The sequence below is a fragment of the Scomber scombrus genome, chromosome 23, assembly GCF_963691925.1.
Source record: "Scomber scombrus chromosome 23, fScoSco1.1, whole genome shotgun sequence".
Taxonomy (NCBI): Eukaryota; Metazoa; Chordata; class Actinopteri; order Scombriformes; family Scombridae; genus Scomber; species Scomber scombrus.
In genome coordinates this window covers 9,873,088-9,895,366 of record NC_084992.1, presented here as the reverse complement: position 1 = coordinate 9,895,366, position 22,279 = coordinate 9,873,088, and the positions used below count along the sequence as shown (strand labels likewise).

Genomic DNA, 22,279 nt, shown 5'->3' with positions numbered 1-22,279 from the left:
TTATGGTGCCTTCAGAATAAAACCGTGAAGAGAGCTGAAGTGACTCAGGTCTGATGGTTGTGTGCTCGGCTTAACCCCTTACATACTGTTCAGAGTCAAATCTGACCCAGTTTTACATTTGAGAGCAGTTCTTTTAAATTTTAAATCATAATACCTCTCCTGATGTGACCCAGAATAAATGGACATGTCTTAAATTAAATCAGCTGCACAAACATGTTTTCATAATGTTCTTTCAAAAATATATCAATTGAAATCTTCTGTTTTATAGGACCATTATAGAAGTGTGATTGTGTTTTTTTTCTTTATAAACAAGTGTAAAAATGTAAAAATACACTCTCTGCTCTGCAAAAGCTTCATTTAGAATTAGTCCCCCATTCATCTGTGAATGATTTGTGGTTCAGAGAGACTAATATGGAGGGGATACTGCTAGAAGTCAGAATATTGACAGTATGTAAGAGTTAAAGCTTATATTCACAATTTTTTATGTCTGTCTTAAAACAACAGTCGGGTGTCGTTTAGTGGGTGGTGAAAACTGCCCATCACATCACCAGCATCCAGCTGCTCCACATCCATCAGTAACAATGTTTGCAGAGGGTTGAATGTCATCTTCACTTTCATCATTTCACACCCAAACCATGAACTGTTTACTCCTCTGCCATCGGGGAGGAGACATTTCCGCTTCTGCACCAGCTGCTGTTGCTGAGCTGAAATAAACCCAAACAAACTGAACTATTTACTCACCACAGCATCATGTTATATAACATACTGTATCACTGCACAAATGTACATCTATAAATCTACGTCTATAGATGTATGCTGGCTGTTAAAAGATCCTCATCAAATGTGATTGGGGCCAAACACCACAGTGTGTCATATCAAGTGGATATTTGACACATTTACAGTCTTTTAGCATCAAATTCCCTCTTTGTTTTTCCCTGCTGAGCTGTGGTGGAAGTATAGTAACAAAAAGAGGGACTTTTGGCACTAAAAAGACAATTAAAGGTATATACTTGATTTGACTCATTTGGATGGCAGAAGCTTCATATTCTTCAAATAAACGTGTGGATTTTGTCCTCCATCACTTACATTGTAAGTACATTATGAAGGGATCTTCTCATGGTCAGTATGAACAGGAAGAATGATTACAGCAAGAAAAATGTGTCAATATTCATTTGGGCACCTGACTATATCTTAAAACAGACAGAACAATAATGAACCTGTCCTTTAAAAAAGGAGACCACTTGTAGTAATCTCTTAAATCACTGAGTTACTTTTGAGAGAAGTAACTGTAACTAATGACTAATTTTCAGTAAATTGCACAACACTAAAAAGCGAAGAGTGAAAAGTTTTAAACTGAAACAGCAATGCACACTTTATTTTGAAAATCATGGCCGGAACACATATAGAGTTCATTCGTGTGTAATTGACACCAAACAAACAGTAAACAGCTGTCACTTAAAGAGAAAATGTATTGACAATTAGAACTTGTTTATTATTATTTAACCACATGACAACAACTTCACACTGAAAACATATCTGTGTCTTCTATTGAAAGCCAGTAATCCATGTATGCCTGTTTTCAAAGGATTTTATTCTAAATACAGGCTAAGTAAACATACAAAGCTGTGATTTTGTTGACACATGTAGTGACTGTCAACAATAAGATGATTACTTTGCTTTACAATAGTGCAACAAGCACACATAGAAAACAGACAAAGTCCTGTTAAAAACAAATAGAGAACAGACACACTGAGCTCACGAGTCCATACTCTACATACACATTTAAATAAATGTTTGTTAAGTCACTATCTACTGCTGAATGATCTTACACAAGGTGATTGAGCCTGTAGACTACTGATAAATGCATTTGTGTATTATGGGTATTACAAACTGGGTGTTGGTGGGGAACTCCCAAGGTAAAATCACTAGCATGTTGTCCAGCCAGCAGTGGTTGATCCAGAGAGGGAAGGTGGAGTTAACACACCAGACTCGCTCTTCAACTCACCTGTGTGTGAAGTGGTTTCGTGGATGCATAATGAGAACTGGATACAGCATCAGAGGCAGAGTAATGTTAATTCCCATGAAAGTTGCTCACTGGCGCATGAAGCCAAAAATAGAAAAGTAAAAAAAACACTTCCCACTCTCCCACTCTGAGCATGCTCGGTAAAGACTTCTGCCAGATGAGATGGCTAACTTCTGGTTTAGCCCTTGAAGCTGAACTTCAATGGGGATAAAACAGTTAAATCATGGAGCTCTTCGAGACCAGACAAAATGGATCAAATTCTGAAGGGGAATTGAGTCATTTCGCTAGGGTTGTGACACTCAAAAAAAGTATTAGCTGATTTAAAGACGTCTCTCACAATGCTAATCTCTTGGGGAGGGGTCTTTTTGGGCCCAATGGCGTGTTTTTTCACGTCTCTGCTAGCTTTGCAAGTAAATGGTTAATTGTTTGGATCTCTGAGAAGTGAGGTCCAAAAACACAACCTGCAATTACCACTTATCACCATAGGTGGTGCCATAGAGAACAAAACAGAGACCTTTGAGATTGTTACTTTAAAAATAAGAAATACATAAAACTTCTGGACTCATATAGCTTCTTTTTCTCCATGAACGACTAACGTTTTTAACTTTATCAGATTTTTGCCTTATACATATGTGCCTCTGTCTTTTTTCTTCCCTATTACTATTATTAATATCATTATTTTACAGTTGTACTACATGTTTCTCTTATTTTATGTGTTTATCTTGATATTTATCATGATTTGCACAAGTGTATGTTTGTACAAAACACTACCCTAAGAAATGCTTGACTTGACACAAAAAAGCTCACATCATTAATAAATGAATATATTTATAATGAAGTTGGCCTTGAACACAGTGGTTTAAATGCTGCTTCACAGAATTATCCACACTGTTTGGTGGGAAACAGTATTTGATTTGAGTGATTTGACTTATTTATCTCCAAAGATAGCCACATGTACTGATTCTTTTTGTTGCATGTAGGCCAAATTTGTTCAAATATCAAGGTGTAGTAACTGTCTGTAAACAGTAGAGGGCAGCAGTGCTTAACGCTACAACACAAACCCTGATTGAACATTAAAAGCATGTTGCAAAAAGAAGAGAAAAAAAGCTTCTGCAATGCAGGTCAGTGGGTTAGTGGAGGATCCATACTGCCTGTCTATTCCTGTCAGCTCTTCTGCCTGTGATGTTTGTTTAGTTTAAGCTCTGTGTCCACATTATATTTCTCACCAAAACGATGCTCTCACAGCTGCCTTTGATAGCATTGTAGTTACACTGCATGTACTTGCCTTTTATTTAATCGTTTAATCTTTTACTTCAATCACTGATTTGAACCAGTCTGATCTTTATTTAAGTATTACAGAATGAGTGAGTATAATGATTTTTATTCAAATTCTGTTTTCATGTACACATGTACTCAAACTACATTTCAGATACATTTTGATGTTTTTATTGTATTTTTAAACACTTTTCTCGCCACTAAATGTATTTGACAGCTATAGTTACCAGTTACTACTAGATTAACATACTAAACTAGATTTAACATACAAAACATGTAATCATTTTATAAGATATGATACATACTCACAGATTAAACCATGTATAATGTAGTTAAAATTACCTTCAGAACTCATGATTCCACATCAAAACATCAGTAATAATCCATACATATAATATTTAACAACATAAAACTCTTCAGTTTTGATATTTGATTAGTAATAAGTATTTTTCTGTACTAAAGTAAAATATCTGAATATTTCCATCACTGAGTAAAACTTCAGTAACTTGAATGAATTTACCTTTTTTTTTTTAAATATATTTTTGTCATGATTATACCAACATTTACTAGATCACATTCCCACTTGACATCCAGTCACATGGTCAATATGTAATCTAATCTATTTTAAAGAACAGCTTGATGACATGTATACTGTATGTTTAATGATTAGCCAAAGCTGCTATATCTTTTATTTAAACTAACTACACAGCTCTGATAAGCGCCAGTGAGAGTGCATTTATCAGATTGGTGAAAAGTGCCATGTCAGGGCTCGGCTGTGTGAATAAAAAAAATGTGAAATCAATAAGATCCATAGAATGGCAGCAACACCCTGGTGAGCTATATATTGACTTTTTTTGGCAGCGGGGAACTCATTTCATGGCCCGTTTTAAGATTAAGAGATGACATTTTACCAGGAAGTCAACTCACTCTTTTTTTAGTCTGTCAACCAAAGAGAGTAGATGTTTTGCACAATTTAAAACACTGCAGACGTTGACCTTCAACCTGCTAACCCATTAACGCACAACTGAGAGGCCATACTTTATCTTGAGCAAATACACCACAATTGCTGCTGACACACTGAAGTGACTGTCACTGAGTCTGAGCTAAAGGAGAAAGACGCCCTGAGGGATACGCCCATGTCCAAAAACATAACACAAACATATCACAATCCCAGCCGAGTGGAGAAAAACAGATCATTCCTTACCTGTGAGGTGAAACCTGAGCGCACAGGCTCAGAAAACTAGCGGGCATGTAGAAACATGAGGGAAAACACACAATCGACTGCATTTGTATCCACTTGTGAGGCCACAGGAGCTCCGCAAAGTGCATAAAGCAGACATGATTGCAGTTAACTCTCCATTATTTTGAGATTATGTTGTGTCTTTGCAGTGAATATACCTTGCGCTCTGTTGTGTTTTATGGGAACACTCAAGCCTTTGTGAAGACGGGCCTTCAGGGTAAAATGATACGGGGTCAGCCACTGAACAACAGAGGATGGTTTTGGGGGCTTTGGTATTGATATTCTGTCCTGTCTCTGTTGTCATTGGATAGATGCCACATGCCATCTATAAGCTATCACCTACAACTCATTATTTTGACTCTTGTATTTTACACACACAGCAGAAAAGCAAAACCTCAACTCGCACAGCTGTCGTTGTATTATCCAAGCATTTAATTTTGCTAATGAGATGAGAGAAGAAAGCTGTCTGCCTCCCGTCATCTCTGAGTGGACAATAATTTACTTTCCTATTCTATTTGGACAGAGCTGCACTTCACTCTGATCCACTTTCCTGCACCTTCAGTCTACCCTGGAGACCGATGAAGGCTGATATGTTTGTCCCCTGGGGTGCATGTGTGTGTCTAAGTGACCGTTTTCATTACTTAAAATTCGGGGAATTCAACGTTTTCCCTTGATGATTCTTCTGAGGGTGGAAATAAAGGTTTAAAAAACATCATGGGACTTTCTACTTCAATTATTTTAGACAGTTTAGCTGCTTTGTAAAGCAAGGTAATTTCCAGCTACCGTTTAACCTTTTCATAGTTTGTATTCTGACTCTTCACAATATCTCTTCATAATTAGTCTCTATACCAAATGACCAGATGTTGTTAATCAGTAAAGGGCTCTAAATTATAAAACATCTAACCGCCAGAACCTATATCTCAGTTTAAAATATAATGATGACAAAGATGTGAATGCTGAATAATACACGACTGCATTCACTTGTTAAATGTATAGTTTCATAAAGCGTATAGACCACATCACTTCTATATTTACTTATTAACCTTCATTTTACTTTAAATAATACATCATGCATACATGTTTTCTAAATGTCTTCACAGCTGGTCTGTAGATTATGAGTGATGTTTCATCCTCTTCACTTTATCACCAAGAATCTTAAGAAGTGAATGAATATATAATCATGTGAAAATCCTCTTTTAAGTACATCTATGTTTGTTTTTATGAGTTGTTGTCCTGTAAACACAAATCTCAAAAACAGATGTGCATGTTTAAAAATGGTTGCGGATCATATAGGAGCTGATGTGACTTCCTCCTCAGCAGCAGCAGCAGCACCATCTCCAGTTATTTATGTGTCGATCTGGCAGCAGTCTTTCATCTGAGGGGGGGACGGGGGAAGGGGAGAGGCATGTGGCAAATCCACCACTTCTTCACCCCCGCCACTCTCCACCCCCTCTTATTTTGCTTCTCCTTTTGAGACTGGCGTGTGGGCACATGAAACAGCTGGTGCTCTCCAAAAACCAATTATAAAAGCCCCTGCCCCCCCCCCCCCCCCCCCCCCCCCCCCCCACCTGGCTGCCTGTGATCGTTAGCACCCACAGACGATCCGTAATGAGGGGGCCACCACCGGCGGGATGGTCAGATGGGAGACACAGCAGGTTCAGTATATGGATTTGCACTGTCCAGACCTGGATGCAATAAGTGGGAATTGGAATTTTAGATGCGGGGGAGGCATGTGTTTGATGATTTATTTACATTGTATCGTGAACTGAGAGTCGGGGTCCTGATCAGACATTTGTGGAGACTTTCAGGTGCAGGTTACTGGAAGTTTTTTAGCTGTAAATTCAACAAGTTAACGCATAATTCTTGATACTACAAATTTTAAAGTCATACAATTTTGAAGAGACATGACTTTATACTGATTTAGTCCTGTGTTAAATACAATGAATCTCAGCTCAGGTGTTAGATGCATCAGGCTCGTGCTATTGATCCCCTTCTACTAGGCGTCGTCAAAACTCCTCAGCAGGGGGCCTGAATGAGAGGCACACAAGCCCTCCTCATTAAAATACATTTTTTCTATATCATGAGGCCACAAGAATGATGGGATCACATTGATTTTTGGGGCCCTGATGCTGTGTGTAGGTTAAGTCTAAGATTGAATCTGTTGGTCTCAATAAATCATGAGTTTGTCCTCCTGCTAGTAGACTGAAAACACATATGGATCATATCTATATTGGAGAGAGTTGTTGGTTGGTTGTGATTATAAAATACAACATATCACATTTTGTCAGAGTCCTGGACTAGACTTGGTTCCTCTGTTGTTTTCAGTCCTCCGTCAGTTTATCAAGATGCAGCCGGGCAGTCAACATCTGACTATGAGAAATAATGGGAATAACTACAACTAGAAAATGGAATCATATAAACAAACAATACATTTACAAAAGGCACTAAAATATATTTTACAGATAAATTAATTGGCAAAAAGAAGTTACGCACACCACAGCAACAATAGAACAGCAGGAAAGAGATGCTGTTAAAAGTAGGAAAAAAATGCAGTAAAAGAGAGTTAAAGACAAAAAAGACACCAGACTGAGTGCTGGTTATTAGTTAAAAGCAAAATCAAACAATCAATAACATTTTTGCAGGAAGCAAAATGTTAAAGTCTGTGTAAAGTCAATTCATTGATTTACTTCTAAACACATTAAACATGTTGGAAATGGTTACAGAAAACATGTGAAAAGGCTGATAACTATGCAGTACTGAATGAGATAGAGCCTTAAACTGTTTCTCACCCTCTCATTTTCAAATCTCAAATCTCAATGATTTTAAAATGAAAATAGAAAAGACTAAATAAGATACTTAGATTCGATCAAGGAACAAAATCGTTCAGCCACTGTTAAGCTTTAGTTACTTAGTTAGTGAGTTAGTTTGCTATTCACAAAGATAGTTTAGTGATTTATCTATAAAGTCTACAAAGACAACAGAGAGTCATCTCTGTGCAGGAGTATAAAGCTCCACAAGGTGATAAAGTCATTCTAAGACAACCTAAAGAGGTCAGCGGGGTCAACATAATCCCGTCATGCACCCACCCACACACACACACACACACACACACTCACACACACACTCAAACATGCATGACTGCTTGCACATAATCCCCACACACGCGCTCACTGAACTCAAAACAAATATAACATTCAGTGTGATGAATAAGAGATTAGATGCACTAAATAATGAATAGTGCATATTATTATCAGCGACAACTGTGTGACTTTAGTGTTTTTCCTCTGGGCTTGAGGACAGAGCCAATAAACTGATAAATGATAAATAATGCAGTGGCAGACCTCGGACATAAACCTGCACCACTTCCAGAGAATCACACACCTCCAGCTGAATGTGTTAACGGTGTGTCATCACTCGGAGTATGTGGCTATGAGGTGTGAGAGGCCTACACGCTGTCATGACATACTTTTTTTTATGGTTCTCTGGTATCCTGCGCCCCTGAGTGCCCCATGGACCTGATGTTCACAATCAGCTGTAAAGAGCGTTAATATCCATGTCTGCAGCTGCACAAATACACAAAAAATTAAATCGGCCGGTTAACAGGCTGGTTTTGTTCACATGGGATTCATTTTAACTGTAAAATATCTGAGGCTGAAGTGCTTTTTTCAATAATTCATCCTTTTTTATGGGCAAGTTTCCAGCCAGCACATCCCAACTGGACTTGGCATTTACTTGTTAAATTCTCATTTAAAAACGATTTTAAAAAATGTTTCTCGTCAGGCGAATTTGCAGTATTTCTACTGTGTGTAAAGTGCCCACTCAGCAGGCTTATAGATAGCCAGGTGTGGAGTTAGGGGTCTTTAATTCTGTTTTTAGGCTCATGCTTAAAGTTAATTAGATAAATATCAGTTTAGCTGAACTACATTTATTATTTTTGTGTGTGAAGATTTTCAGCTCGGTCATACATACCCCTCCTCACAGGTTTCCCTCACAGATTACTCAGTTTTAAAAGTTTTTCTTTTAGGGTCAAACTCATGAATCTGGAATAAACAAACACAATTTTGTTTTTCAAAAAAGTTTTTCCTGCTTCCTTCCTCTCTTGTGAACCATCTTCACTTGATTTCCTCCTGGGGAAATGTGCAACTAAAAGTCCCATGTTCACTGCATGTCATGTTATTTTAATAACTGCAGATTTCTGAGGGAATTTCTACCATTAAAGTACAAAATCAGCCTTGACAGGTCCTGCATTATTAGCTCAGTGTGTACCTTGTAGAGAGTCTCTCTGTCAGAATAGTTTTAAGTTTTATATTAGCTGCTTAGATGGTACATATTCTTCAATAAAGCTGCATTTACATTACCATAAATACTGGAATACTGATTGGCCTTTGTGTATCAAATGAAGCTGCCAAGTCTGAGTGCACTGTACCTAATGGGAACTTTAAAGCAACAGAGTACATGCACAATGCAGAACAGTGGGTGGCCGACAGGGGCCCAACAACAAATCTTTGCACGGGGGCCCCTGACAGGTTAAACCTACCATGACTCCAACCACTTGAGCCAGACTTGAAACTAAGCAATGAATGATATATCAATGTTATAGTTGTGCACGACCTGATCCAAACAGCCCACTGAGACCTTATAATAAACCATAAATCAGAATAAGGAACCAAGAAAGGATCTAATTAATAATAACAATAAATAGTTCAATTCTGCAGAAACTCATTTGCTGTGGCACAAACATGATAAAACAGATCCTGTGGCACAACTACACGCATGTAAGTCTTCACGGTACCGGTTCAGGCGCCCCCACAGGTGCATTTTTGCGGGTGATCACGTGTGGACCCGCCCCTCTTCACCACCTCCAATAAAGCACAGCAAAAGTCACACAGCTCCTCTCTTCATGCAACCAAACCCTGAGCGGGGCAGGCGCAGAGGAGCAACGGCGGGGACGGAAAACGAAACCACAGTGTGTGAGTTTGTGTATGTGTGTGTGAGAGAGAACGGCAGCACACACAGATGATTAATTAGTAAAATAAAGCCCTCGGTAACCGGACGCCGCAGCTGATCTGAGCTAGGGGCTCAACAGAGGACACCGGCGCATGTGGAGGTTATGTTTTCAGAGGAGGCCAGCAGGTAAGTCTCCCTTTCTCTCTCTCTCTCTTTCTATCTTTCTGGGTGCAGTTGTGCGTCAGCGTTTTTTCAGTTTGAATCGTGAAGCTGATGTGATGTGTGCTTGCTTGGTGAATCCAGGACGGAGAGACTTCAGCTCAGTCCGTGACAGACGAGCTCACAAACTCGGCTCAGTTTGGCATCCATAATTTACAAGCCGCAGTCCGGCTGTGTGGAGATCCGCAGCACGCAGGTTCCTGCAGAGAGCATCAGCAGGCTCCCTGAAGGCGACATGTGCGCTGCCTTGCCTGGGGCTCCCTAAGGAGGCCCCCAAATACTACAGAGCGACCAATATTAGATCAATGAATACAATCAGAGTGATTGGATCATGTTTATAGAGCGTGTGTGTGTCCAAAGTGCAGGCATTAACACATGAGAGGTGATATCTCGCTGCATCCATGGTGGCTATCACTGGAGTGCAGATAACATGACAAGCAGCTCCGTTGATGATCAACTCTCCTGATTCTTCTTGATTGTTTACAACTGCACTGTGTACTGATCTAATGTAACCACAAACTAATGAAGAGAATAACCTCAAGAGTAATTTCAGGAGCCTAATCATGCCTTAAAGCTATTGTACGTCGCAGTTATAAAAAGAAAATATCTCTGATACACTGATCAGATTATGATACTGTCAGCTCCAGCTGTGGCTAGTTGCCACACTCAGTGTATGAAAGCGGGAGTTTAAGTGGCAGATCAGGCAAACCATGCACACACTTTATGATTTTTTTTTTTTTGGTGAATTAACGCCCCCGTTTCCGCCCCCCTCTTCATTCTCTTTCTCCAGTTTTAATAGGCTGCGGCGGCAGTGAGGCAGCTCTGTGCGCATTGGAAACCCAGGATTCAATTGGTGGAACCAGAAGGGGAGCCCCGGCCTTTTCCCCTGCAGGAGGAGCAGAGTTGGAGGAAACCGAGAGAGAGAGAGAGAGACGCCGCTGCCAAGACAGAAGCAGCAGCAGCAGCCTGCGCAGTTAATAAAACGGCACAGCCTCCTCTTCTGCGCGGCATGAGGGGCTTCACCTAGACTGCGCACTGACTCTGCAGGATGCACCGCTGCGGCTGCGTAGTTTGTTAGGCACAAACAAACACAATCAAGTTTGTTCCGGACCTGTGCAGGAATTTGACAGCGGAATTCAGTCTAACTGGTGGCTGACCACAGCTCTCACCGTCCCTCCCCTCTGGACAGCCCCGCTCTGTGGCCTTGTAGCAGGACATGGGAAATGTAAACAGAAGTCGGGCTGGATTTTAAACTACGCACACTTCCCACGTCCTCCTCCTCCCGCCTCCTCCTCCTCCTCCCGGGCTGTCCGAGATGGAGATGGAGATGGAGAGGGTCGAGCCGGAGCAGGAGATAGAGGCAGAGCCGCCCATGCACAGCGTCCACGGAACCAACCGGATCAGACCGTCCTCCTACCGGGCCCTGCGCAGCGCCGTGTCCAGCCTGGCTCGCCTAGATGACTTCAGCTGTGAGAAGATCGGCGCAGGGTTCTTCTCGGAGGTGTTCAAGGTGAGAGGAAGTGTGTGTGTGTGTGTGGTTTCAACAGGGTGATGAATGATGGTCTAACCCTAACCCTAACCCTAACCCTCACTATTTAACTTTTACGCAGGCTGCTTGTTGAGGACATGCTCAAGGTTTAATCTGCACACGCACCAGGTCTCCATGGTTACACAAAGTTATGTCTTTTTTTATTTGGTTGATTTTTTTTTTTTTTTTAAAGATAATTTGATTGAGTGTGAATTGCATCAAACTTCCTGTCAGCTCTGAGTGATTTGTTTGACTTCCTGGTAACTCAATTTGCTCCACAACATCTAAAGAAAGAGGCTGTATCTATGGCAACCAAATCATCACCTAACCCAAACACCAAGAGCAAGAACAAGAAAGAAGCGCTGCATGATGCTGAATAATTACAGGACGAAGTTTAGTGATGGGTTTGTTTTTTTTCGAGCAAGGTGGCGTCATGGTAGAAATGTACACCTCACTGTCCTTGTTTAATCAACCACACGTGTTTTTGCAGTGACCCGCACGCTGTGTGAGATGGACACTGTTTGTGTGTGTGTGTGTTTTAGTGTGTAAGTGGATACGGTCAAGGCAGGTAGATCTGGCACATGTGTAGAGGTAACCCAATCTCCCCCTTCTCTGTTTTCGGACCAGTAGCCTTCATCCTTTTTTGTCACGCTGCAGTTCACTTGCATAGAGACTAATTCCAGGGAACGCCTCATTAGTGGTGGCCACATACAGCCCAGTGTGATGGTGTGAAAGATGGCCAAAGTACAAGGAGCAGCTGGCCAGGGAGAAAATTGCATCACCTGTTTGAGATGTGCGGACATGAATTATATGCAAATAAGGAAGTTTTTTTTGATGAACGAGCCACAGAGAACAATTCGATTTCTAGGCTTTGGAAAGTTATGGATGTATTTGAAGGTCACAAAGCTGAAAGATCTTGATCCTTTCAAGGCTTTAGTGACCATTATTGTTTTATGTGTGTATTTTAGGAACAATTCTTCTAAACTGGAAACCAGAACAATAGGTCAGATTGCTGAATATGGAGCAAGTTACATCTCCCTACATGCTGAATGTGAAAGTCCCCATCCTGTCAAAATGTGTCTCCTTATCTTTACTTCACTTTGATGGTTGAGCTTCACTGTGCAGAGTTAAACACTAGAGGGCTGTTTTCACATTTACCTGCTGAAGGAAAGGAAAGTTTCTCTGTGCTCACCTTTTTTTAAAAATCTGAGTTCAAGGTGCGTGTGCGTGCGTATGTGCAAGCAGGATTTGTGACATCACAACTGGTTTGGCGCCAATCAATCATAGTTTAGTTTAGTACACGACTTAAACAAGTGTGATAAGGAAACTTGAAGCTTCCAGTGGACATGTATATCGAGAACATACTTTTCAGTGAAGTAGGAGACATCTTGTGTCCAGCTGTTAAAGTTGTGTAGTGAAAAATGTTTACATATTCATAGACTCAATGTTTTTTTTTTTTTTTTTTTTTTAATGACAAGGAAGAAGTAGATGTAATTGAAAGAATTTATAATGTTGAAAACCCATTTCAGTCCAAGCAGTAGTCATTTACAGGTCTTAAAACATATTTATTTATTTATTTATTTATTAGGACCCCCGTTGGCTACCACCAAGGTAGCAACTACTCTTCCTGGGGTCCATTCAAGTAATCATTACATCATAATGCAAAACAATAATATGATTAATATCCAAGTCAAAAGGGAACCAAAAAGGAGAAATATAATATGAAAAATAGGATGTTCACACATGTAACCATTACATCAGAATGCAAAACATCCCAAAAAACAAGCAAACTGCAAAAACAGACAAAGAAATAACAACAGTAAAACTACTAATAACAATAATGCCAAAAAGTACCCACACTACATCTAAATGATCAGTAAAACCAGCATATGTGGAGAGGATCTTTTAAATATCAGTCATGCTCTTTGGGCGTTGAATCACTTGCTAAATAGTGTGACTAAAGACAGGTTTGATGACTGATTAACGGCCTGTTTGAACGCTCTGGTTTTGATAAAGATGGATGATTACAAGTTCCGGCTCTGAGGGCTATAACCTTCTAAATCACTTAATAGTATACTGGACAAACTTCAGTGGGTTCATAGATGGGTTTTAAAACTTTTCCCCTTCTGTTCTTCTTGGGTTTTGTCATTTTGTCTTTTTAAATTTTGTGTTTAACTCACAAAAAAAGACTAAAACTGTAGCAAAAAATACAGTGGTGTTTAAACTTTCTCTAATAACAGTACTTTGCAGACAGCAGCACTGGCGTTTTTAAATCTGTACAGCTGTTTTTGTAAAATATCGGACATGGGAAACAATTTCAAGACGTAACCTTGGGCTCTGGGTAACTGTGATGGACAGTTTTCATTATTTTTTGACATATTTTAGATTAAATGATCGATTTTATTAATATTAATTGAATCTATGGTCACATTCTACACTTCACATATAAATCTAATGTCTAGGAGTGAAAATTAGTTGGCATGTTGTGCAAACAGCCACATGTTAAATGTCTGGACTTTTTTCTAATTTGAACCAATGTATCATTGTGTTATGCAGAGTGGATCTAGATATTTCTCCCTCACATCAGTCATATTTCACACATAGGTGTCGGTCCTTACCGGCAGGTTTGTGTTTCAGTGTTTAGTTCAACTCAGCAGATAAATACATCTCATGTTTTGAGGAATCTCAAATCGTACAAAAATACAATTCTTAAATGATTCAAAATGCTTATTGCTCATTAAATGATGCTTTAAACTTTTACTAATCCTAAAGTGGACATTTTTAGTTTAATTCAGTGCTTTGGTCGAAGTTCAGTTACAGAATTGTGTGTTAAGACAAAGAGGAAAGCCTCAATCTTCACTTTTAATTACAGTAATGTGTCAAATAAACAGACTTAAGAGATCCAGCTGCCTACAGTATATTCAGTATAAGTGAAAGCTTTGCCAAGATCTGCTGAAGTGATGTGTATATATTTTTTTTTATTACTCTCCTGCTTCCTCTTTCCAGTCATTTATTTGATCTTTGGGTCTGTACCTGATTATATTATGTGTGCTTAAGGGTGGTGACAACCTCCTGTGTTGGTTCTGGCTTGAAAACTATTATTGTCAGTAGTGACTAATCTGGTGAATGTTTTAGTGACTAACTGATTTGGGTTTCCAGAGCTGACGTTAAAGTAAATTTACTAACGTATAAGACATGGTAAATGAGGAAATCTTCACATTTTAAGAAGCTTAAACCAGTTTTAGGCATCGGATTTCAGATGTTCAGATTCTTCAATAAATTGACTAATTGTTTCAGTTTTATTCTGGGTGTCTTTAAATTACATGTGTGGTAGCCTGAATGTTAGCATGTAAAATAAAATAAAAACATTTAAGTGACTAACTCGTGTTACAACATGAAATTTGGCAACATTGTGCAGATTCTCACATGAAAACAGTGATTCATATTATAATTAAGGCTATTAGTGGTGCTGCGGTCTGATTGCAACGCTAAGGAGATATTAAAATTCAAAAGACTTGACAACTTAAAAAAAACAAAAACAAAACTTAAATTCAGTCTCTGTACACTCCAGTCTTAAATGTGCCCTTGCCTCTCTAAAGAAGACTTATTTTTCTGTTCTAACGTCATTCTTGATGCGTTGTGCCATTGTGTCTTTAAAAAAAAAAAAAAAAAAAAAAAAAACTCTTTAGGCCGCTCAGTCTTGTGAAACCACTCCCTCAGCTTTGCCCTTTGAATGGCCAATGAGCATGCAAATGTCAGTGTTTACTGCTGGCTTGTCTAGTTGCCACTTAGGTTTGGATCGACTTGCCCTTTTGATAGCACCATATAAATGCAAAATTGTTACCGCCGCTATCAGTCACATTTGAAAAGTTTGCTGGCATGGCTGACTGGACATGCCTCCTAAATTTCCCTTGGGCTCAATAAAGTTACTATCTGTCTGTGTGTGTGTGTGTGTGTGTACTGGTTCAGTTCAGAGGAAGAAGGCCCAACTCCTCTGCTCCACTAAGATGTTTTGTTTATTGCAGTCAGTAAAATGCATTAAGACCATTTACTGTATACAGACTTTGAAATGGATGCCCTGCACTCGGCCACAAAAGGCTGTTGCCTCCTGCTAGGAGTTTGTGCTTCAGTCCTCGGTGCTGATCAATGGAAGCTCGCAGCAGGCGGACAGGCAGCTATTCACCTCTACGGACCGCAATTGTGCAATCTGGAAAAAAATAAGGGCAAGTGGGGGAAGGAAGAGAGCACGCGTGTCAAGACAAATCCTCCAGGTGTTTTTTCATCTTCCTTTTATTATTCTTCAAAGGAAAGTTCCTTGTGTACTACCAGCTTCGGTCTTGTGCAAGACTCCCACTCTTAAATATTTTTTTTCCTCCTTTCGCTATCAGCCCCAAACTAGACCTGCAAAACCTGAAGGCTCAAAAGCATTAACGCCCTCAATCACAAGCAAATTGCACCATCACTCAACAGTCGTATTATCTATAGTAGGTGATTATTTATTCGGTCTGTTCCTCGGGGCTTCAGGGTTTTATCTTTTAAACAAACGGCTTAAATCAGTGTCTAATTGGATTAACGTACTCTACATCATTTATTTAGTATATTTTCTCATCCGTGTGACACCTGTTGTCTAAGAACAAGGAAACGCAGAACATTCAGGCTTTGTAGCAGATTTGGTTTCTCACTTGGCTCTTTCTCCATCATTTACATGAGACATGGAAATCTCCCAACTTTGTTTTCAAAAGCACTTTTCAGAGCATCCAAGTCTGGCGAAATGCAACTTTAGGGATTAAAGTAAAAGAAAATGAAGTCTGCTGGGATCAGACTAGTTTTTAAATTGGGTCGGTATTGACTTTTCAGGAGTAATCAAGTGGAGCTTCATGCCTCGTTCACACCAACATTAGTTCTGCTTGATAACTTAACCTGACGTCATCCGGCATAGCTCTGTATTTGCCAATCAGATACTGTACATGCAAGCACACATTCCTGGAGGATTACATGAATGTGATATTTCTGTGATTTTTCCTCCTAATCTGTTAGATGATTATAAAATAGTTGCCACCAGAGTTATAAAATACCATCTGTGAGAATTAGAAACTGTTGTGCAGTGTTTTGGTGTTTAATAAGTGTATAAATGCATAAATCCGTTACAACATCTGGACTTCCTGGATGGCATTTCATTATCTCACCTGCACCTTGAAACAACATGCATCCACCAACGTGGCTTATTATGTTACCTTTGGACAGCGCTAGGCTAGCTGTTTCCCTTTATTTCCAGTCTTTATGCTATGCTAAGCTAATGAGCTGCAGGCTGTAGAGAGAGTTTAATGTATTGAATTTATATGTGTGTATGTGTAATTTAAATCGGACTTCAGATGAACTTGGCTTTAGACGAACTCTGACACAACACATCACATGAATGAAGTTTCATTGCCCTGTTTTCTTAATGCTCCATCCTGCAAACAGAACATTTTGTAACATTGAGTTTTTGGAGAAAAAAACGAATCTGTCAGTTAAGTGTTTCTCAACATAAAACCGTACACAGCACAAGTCGAGAGGGTTTGATTGACTTTTCATAATTGTTGTGAAAACTGGGAGGTAAAACTGAAATTCACACACAATTCCATGAGTCACATAACAAGAATTTCTCCATAACAAAACCAGTCATCACAGCGATTATGCTGCAAGCTGTGATTAGCCCGATAAGAGTCAAGCAATACAGGTGTGTGTGTGTGCGCGGTTGTTTTTTCACACTCACACATGAAATATGATAAGTTAAAGAGTAATTGGATAAAAAAGGCATTTAAATTAGACAAGAGTCTCGGAGGGACAAATACTGTCAACATGACTGAGGAGCTTGTGTGTGTTTGTGCGTCAGCTGCCTGTGACACAGCGTTAATTTGAAGGAAATGGGTTGCCAAACACTGCTGTGGTGCCACTGCTTGTGTGTACAGTGTGTGTACTCGCGTATTTCCAATCTATATTTGTTGTCACAACGAAGGCTGCGGAAAAAACTATTAGTGTATCAGCTTTCAGTGAAATTGTATCGTGATTATATTATTTTTACAAATATCTCTTGTCCAAAGCAATGAGACCCCCCACATTGCATGAGGTGATTCTCTACATAATGTTTACTTTATTGACACTTCCTTGTAGTTGTACCTCCTCAAAGAAGGAAAATCACTTCTTGTTTGAACTGCACACACACTCCACACTAAGTTTATTACCTTTTGATCGGGGTGCCATACGTAGATATTGCTTCATTTTAATAAATGGTAGGAAACAGCTGGTTTAAGTAATATTTTCAGGCTGAAATGTCGACGATCTGCTGCTGATGAGGATTAGTAGTTTAATTTGCGTAATTGCACATTGGAAATTTTTTGGAGTTTTCGACAGTTGATCAGATAAAGAGAGCCAAGACGTCACCTTGGGCGCTGCGTAATTGTGTTGGGGACTCTTTTGTCATTTTAACATTTTGATTATTATACTGTTAGAGCATGAAGGATCTTTCAGATGAAAACACAATCTTTAGTCACATCTTATCATGTTCACTTCAGCCATGATGCTCTCTCAAACTGTGCAGGTTGGTTAACTGCTGGCGGCTGGGACTCTCCCATCAGGACGTGTTGAGATGTGATCAGTTCTCTGTAAATCCTGGCTTCTGGAACAATTTCAGCTCTGGAGAGATAAAACGACGACAACAACAAAGAAACTTCTTTTCTTTTGGCGTCACATATACACACACACAAACCACCATCCATCATCAGTTGTCTCTTGTGTTCTTGTGATCAGTTTCAGTGTTCAGGATTACGAGGCTCTGTGTGCGTCTGTGTGTCAGTGTTGGTATTGGATGGTGGTGTTGGTATGGGAGAGCCAGTGCAGACTTGAACATCAATGGCTTAGTGTAGCACTTTTCCCTCATTATCCCTCTCCTCCCTCGCTCCAGTCGGGGCCTGCTCCGCCGCCACTCGTAACAAAAGTATTTAGCTTTGTTTATGTTCTGCACTGGCACACAAATATGAGAGTTCTGAGCATGATATGTGAATGTCACTGTGTTTTATTACTTAAAATATGTCAACTGGACTGGGGTTTAAAATAGAGAAGTGTTGGGCCAGAGTTGCACAATTATGTTTTCATATCTCTTGCACCCCGCTTTTCCTTCTATCATGGTTACCATGTTTTGATGTCAAGAGTCTGTATGTCTGTGTGTGTGTGTGTGTAAGAGTGTTTATATCAATGCACAATGAGTATTTCCTCCGTCGACATTTTGGCCTTTGCGGTAGTCTTGAACTAAACCTCGAGGAAGGCCGCTCCCCTCCGAGAAAGTAAACAAATGCATTGTATTGTTTGTGTGTGTTTTGCCAGTGTTACAGAAATTGTGAATTTTTTTTTTTTTTTGGTGAAGTAGACCTCATTTGTTTTCAATAGCATCCACAAAACTATAAAAAATATAATCTGTTATCTTTTAGTTGTGCAAAGCCACACCGGGGTTTGTTTACAACCACATTTAGTGATATCAGACTCTTCTTTTTTTCTTTTTTTTTTTTAAATCTTTGCCTTCAAGCGGATAATTTGCTGTGAGAGCCAAAATTAAATTCCATTCAACTTTAAATCAGAAGTGACATTTTTAAAGGTTCAGCAGAAACATCTTTCCAAAAATGGTTTACTTATAACTGAAAACTGGACAAAAAAATGCAGAAAACACTGTCAACAATTTTTATTGGCATTACTTTCTATCGAAAACAGGCCTAGTCTGTCTAAAAACAGTGTACAGAAATATTAGAGAAGAAAGGGACTCTGATAAGATGTTACATTTCCAAAAGGTTTGGGGACTTGCAAGAGGTTTAAAAAAAAAAAAAAATCAAAAGGCAAAAATCTTAACAGCAGAGGCAAATATATCCTGACTTTTATCCCCCAATATAAGCAAAGCTCCCAAAACAATGGCTCTTACATTTCCCATAATACAACTCAACACAGTCATTTATTAGATCTTCCCTTGCCTGGTAAATCCCCCTCTTTCAAACTCTGAGTTGTACCACAGGTTTTCTCTTACAATAGATATTTGAGGTCTTCCAGCCCAACTTTAGGTTCCCAGATGACATCATCTGACTTTAGAAAGCCCCTCCTGAGCCACCAATGACACTCAAACTCTCCATGATGAGTAACGCTGAACTTAATGAGTAAAATCAGGGGAATGCCCTTTTAAAACTAAACTGTCTGCATGATTAGACACAAAAACATGTTTGACTGTGATTTGACTGAACTGCAAACACTTCACTTACTCTTTTCTCTCTTTCTCTACCTTTCACTCTCCATCTAAAACCCCCCTCTCTCAAATGTAACACTCTATCTGTGAGCAACAGGTCATTGATAATAAACACGTAGACGACAGGGACTGGTTCAGGTTCGTGTATATAGACAGGGAGGAGTAGTGGTCGGCTCGGTGTTGCCGTTGTGTAATAAATGGAGTGGCAGTTACCTGGACTGTGCGTCCCCTGGATGAGGTTGTGTTTCTGAACCCAGCTCGACCACACAGAGCGGGACCTCCCCCCCTGCTCGCTCACTGACGGACCCGGCTTGGCTGGGTGCCTTGTTTCAGTCGCCTTCACAAACACGCACACACACAAATTCTCACCCTGACACAATCTCACACACTTTTTGAGCCCCTTCACGCAATAACTGAGAGCTGAGCCTCTGGCAGCGGCTTAACCTTTAACTTGTTTTATAGGAGAAGTCATTTTCTCGATTCTCTGACTCACTTGCTGTCCCATTCCTCAATTGAGCCTTAATGATTTTGCCTTACAGTGATGGCTCTTAATGCAGATTCAAATGGTGCTTTAATATCGTTGCAAACCGCTGCATTAGTTGCATATTTAATGATGATACTTTTTTTTTGTGCCTGGCTACAGACTAGTAAAACTGTAAGATATCGTCTCCTTACATTTGATCTTTTTCAGGTCTTGTGGCTTAAAAGAACTAGATTTTGAAGTCGTGTTGGTATATGTCCAGATATTAACCCTACAGTTTATTTGGAGATCACTGTGTTTATTTAAATGTTTGTTTTTTTAGATTCATGAAAATGAACACTCAGCTGGAGAAATGATAACATTGGTCCCTGCTGTTGGGAAGTTGTGAATAAACCATGAAATCCACGAGGGAAAAGGAGGTCTTTAGAGCTGGCCCAGTGTCCGGGGGCAAAGTCATTCTGCTGAGTGTAGTCGTGTGGTCACACTCAGCCACACTCCATCTCTGCAGCACTGCAAACATGTGATTTGTTCTGCAGAATTTTTTTTTTCTTTTTTTTTTTTTTGGTTCAAGGTCAGAATTGCCACTACACGACCAAAGTATGTGGACACCCAAACATTGCACTCATATGTGATGTCTGAAAATCTCCCACCAAAACTATGCTGCTGTAACAAGCCTCCGCTCTTCTTGGAAGGTTTTACACAGGATTTCTGAAGCTGGCCACGGGGCTCACATGCAGTCACAAGAGCATTGGTGAGGTTAGCCAGCGATGTTGGGCGATAAGGCCTGACTCTCAGTGAGCCTTCCAATTCACCCCAAAGGTGTTGGATGGGGTTGCAGTCTGTCAAGCTCTCAGGAGGGGAGGGGGGAAACAGGAAAGAGCTTCACCACAAAACACACTTTTGGCTTAAATATCATTTGTAGTATTAAGACTTCTCTTCAGTGGAGCAATAAAGCCAACGCACAAGGAAAAAGCCCCTGAGCAAAAGTATTGTCCAGATGCTTTTCTGCATGCAATATAGACAAAAAAATACAGACTAAACCTTTACAAGAGCACGACCAGAGGTATCATTGAGGACATCAAGGTCTTGACCTCAATATTGTGTCAGGAATTTCTTTTTTTTTCTGCAACATCCTGAGTTTGTTCAACATAGTGATTTTTTAAAATGTTTTTTATTAAGCCCGGTTCACATATTTGAGGTCAGCAACATGCATAAAAATACAAGATTTAGCAATAAAATTCATTGCCATGTGGGAAAGGCTTTGAAATAGTGTTTAGATAATTGTGTAGGGAGAAAGATTTCAGCAGAGGGACTTCAGACTGTTGACCTTCAGTATTTCTAAAATCCTGGCTGCAACCCTCTTATACTATCACAGTCTTCATATTTTTGCCTCCAAAAGCCTTAAAATCACAGATCGTTTTAAGGTCTATTTCATCGTTCTTGTCCTTGTGTGCATCCTCCATCCGCAGTCTCTGTCACATCCTCCTCTCGGTCTGGCCGTGCATCAGTCTGCCTCAGTGGGCCGCCGGCTAATGACAGACATCGCTGCACATGTTGGCTGCGCAGCAAGCGAGGGAGCGATGCTTGTGACCTTTCCTCTGCTGACAGCAGCACTTCACAAGGCCGAGTACGTTTCGAAGGAGAGCTTTAGGGAGTGTCTGGGCACGTGCATGTGAGCAGAGGCCTCTCATTTATGTGTGCGTGTGTGTGTTTGCTCCGCATCGTGTGGTGTTCTTTCTGTAGGCGTGCACATCGGCATTCCAGTGGCAAGTCCATGGAGATGACCGGTAGAGTGTTTGGCATAAAATATGTGGAAAAACACACACGCACACACACAACTCCTTGTGTCTCTGCATAGTTGAGCTCATGAAAAGCGGACTATGACAAGCATACACCTGACAAAAAAAAAATGTGCCCAAATTACACTCGAGCATCACGGTGAGTCAGACGGCAATGATGTTTGTTTGGAGGCTAAAAACGGCCAAGACAAAAACAGTCGGGTCAAGCAGCGTTCAGCAGTTCCAGCCACTGAGAGCTGCTGCATCAGCAGTTGGCTCACGTTTGCACTGTAACCTGCCTATATGAGTTAGTATGTACGTTTGGCTGGCTTGTACAGTTTGCAGGTTGGCAGACGACCATGTTAAGCATTTCTTCAAGTAAGTGAGAAGGCAGATGTGCGCTGGAAAAAGGCGTGATGTAAACCTACAGCCATGCACAGCCCAACACAGTCCTGCTCGCAAGATAAATCTGCACTAATGGAAGAAGAAGAAGAAGGAGGCGGCGGAGAACAGAAACCTTATCGG

General features: G+C 40.1%; 1 protein-coding gene across 1 annotated transcript in view; it reads left to right on the top strand.

Annotated features, from left to right (window-relative positions):
* The first annotated feature begins 9,463 nt into the window (after positions 1-9,463).
* tesk1b (testis associated actin remodelling kinase 1b) overlaps positions 9,464-22,279 on the top strand; it is a 28,692-nt gene continuing 15,876 nt past the window's right edge. Inside the window, exons 1-2 of the mRNA XM_062445119.1 lie at positions 9,464-9,671; positions 10,495-11,214. Of these exons, the coding sequence (XP_062301103.1) occupies positions 11,020-11,214 (195 nt within the window). The 5' untranslated portion in view covers positions 9,464-9,671; positions 10,495-11,019. The remainder of the gene's footprint in view (positions 9,672-10,494; positions 11,215-22,279) is intronic.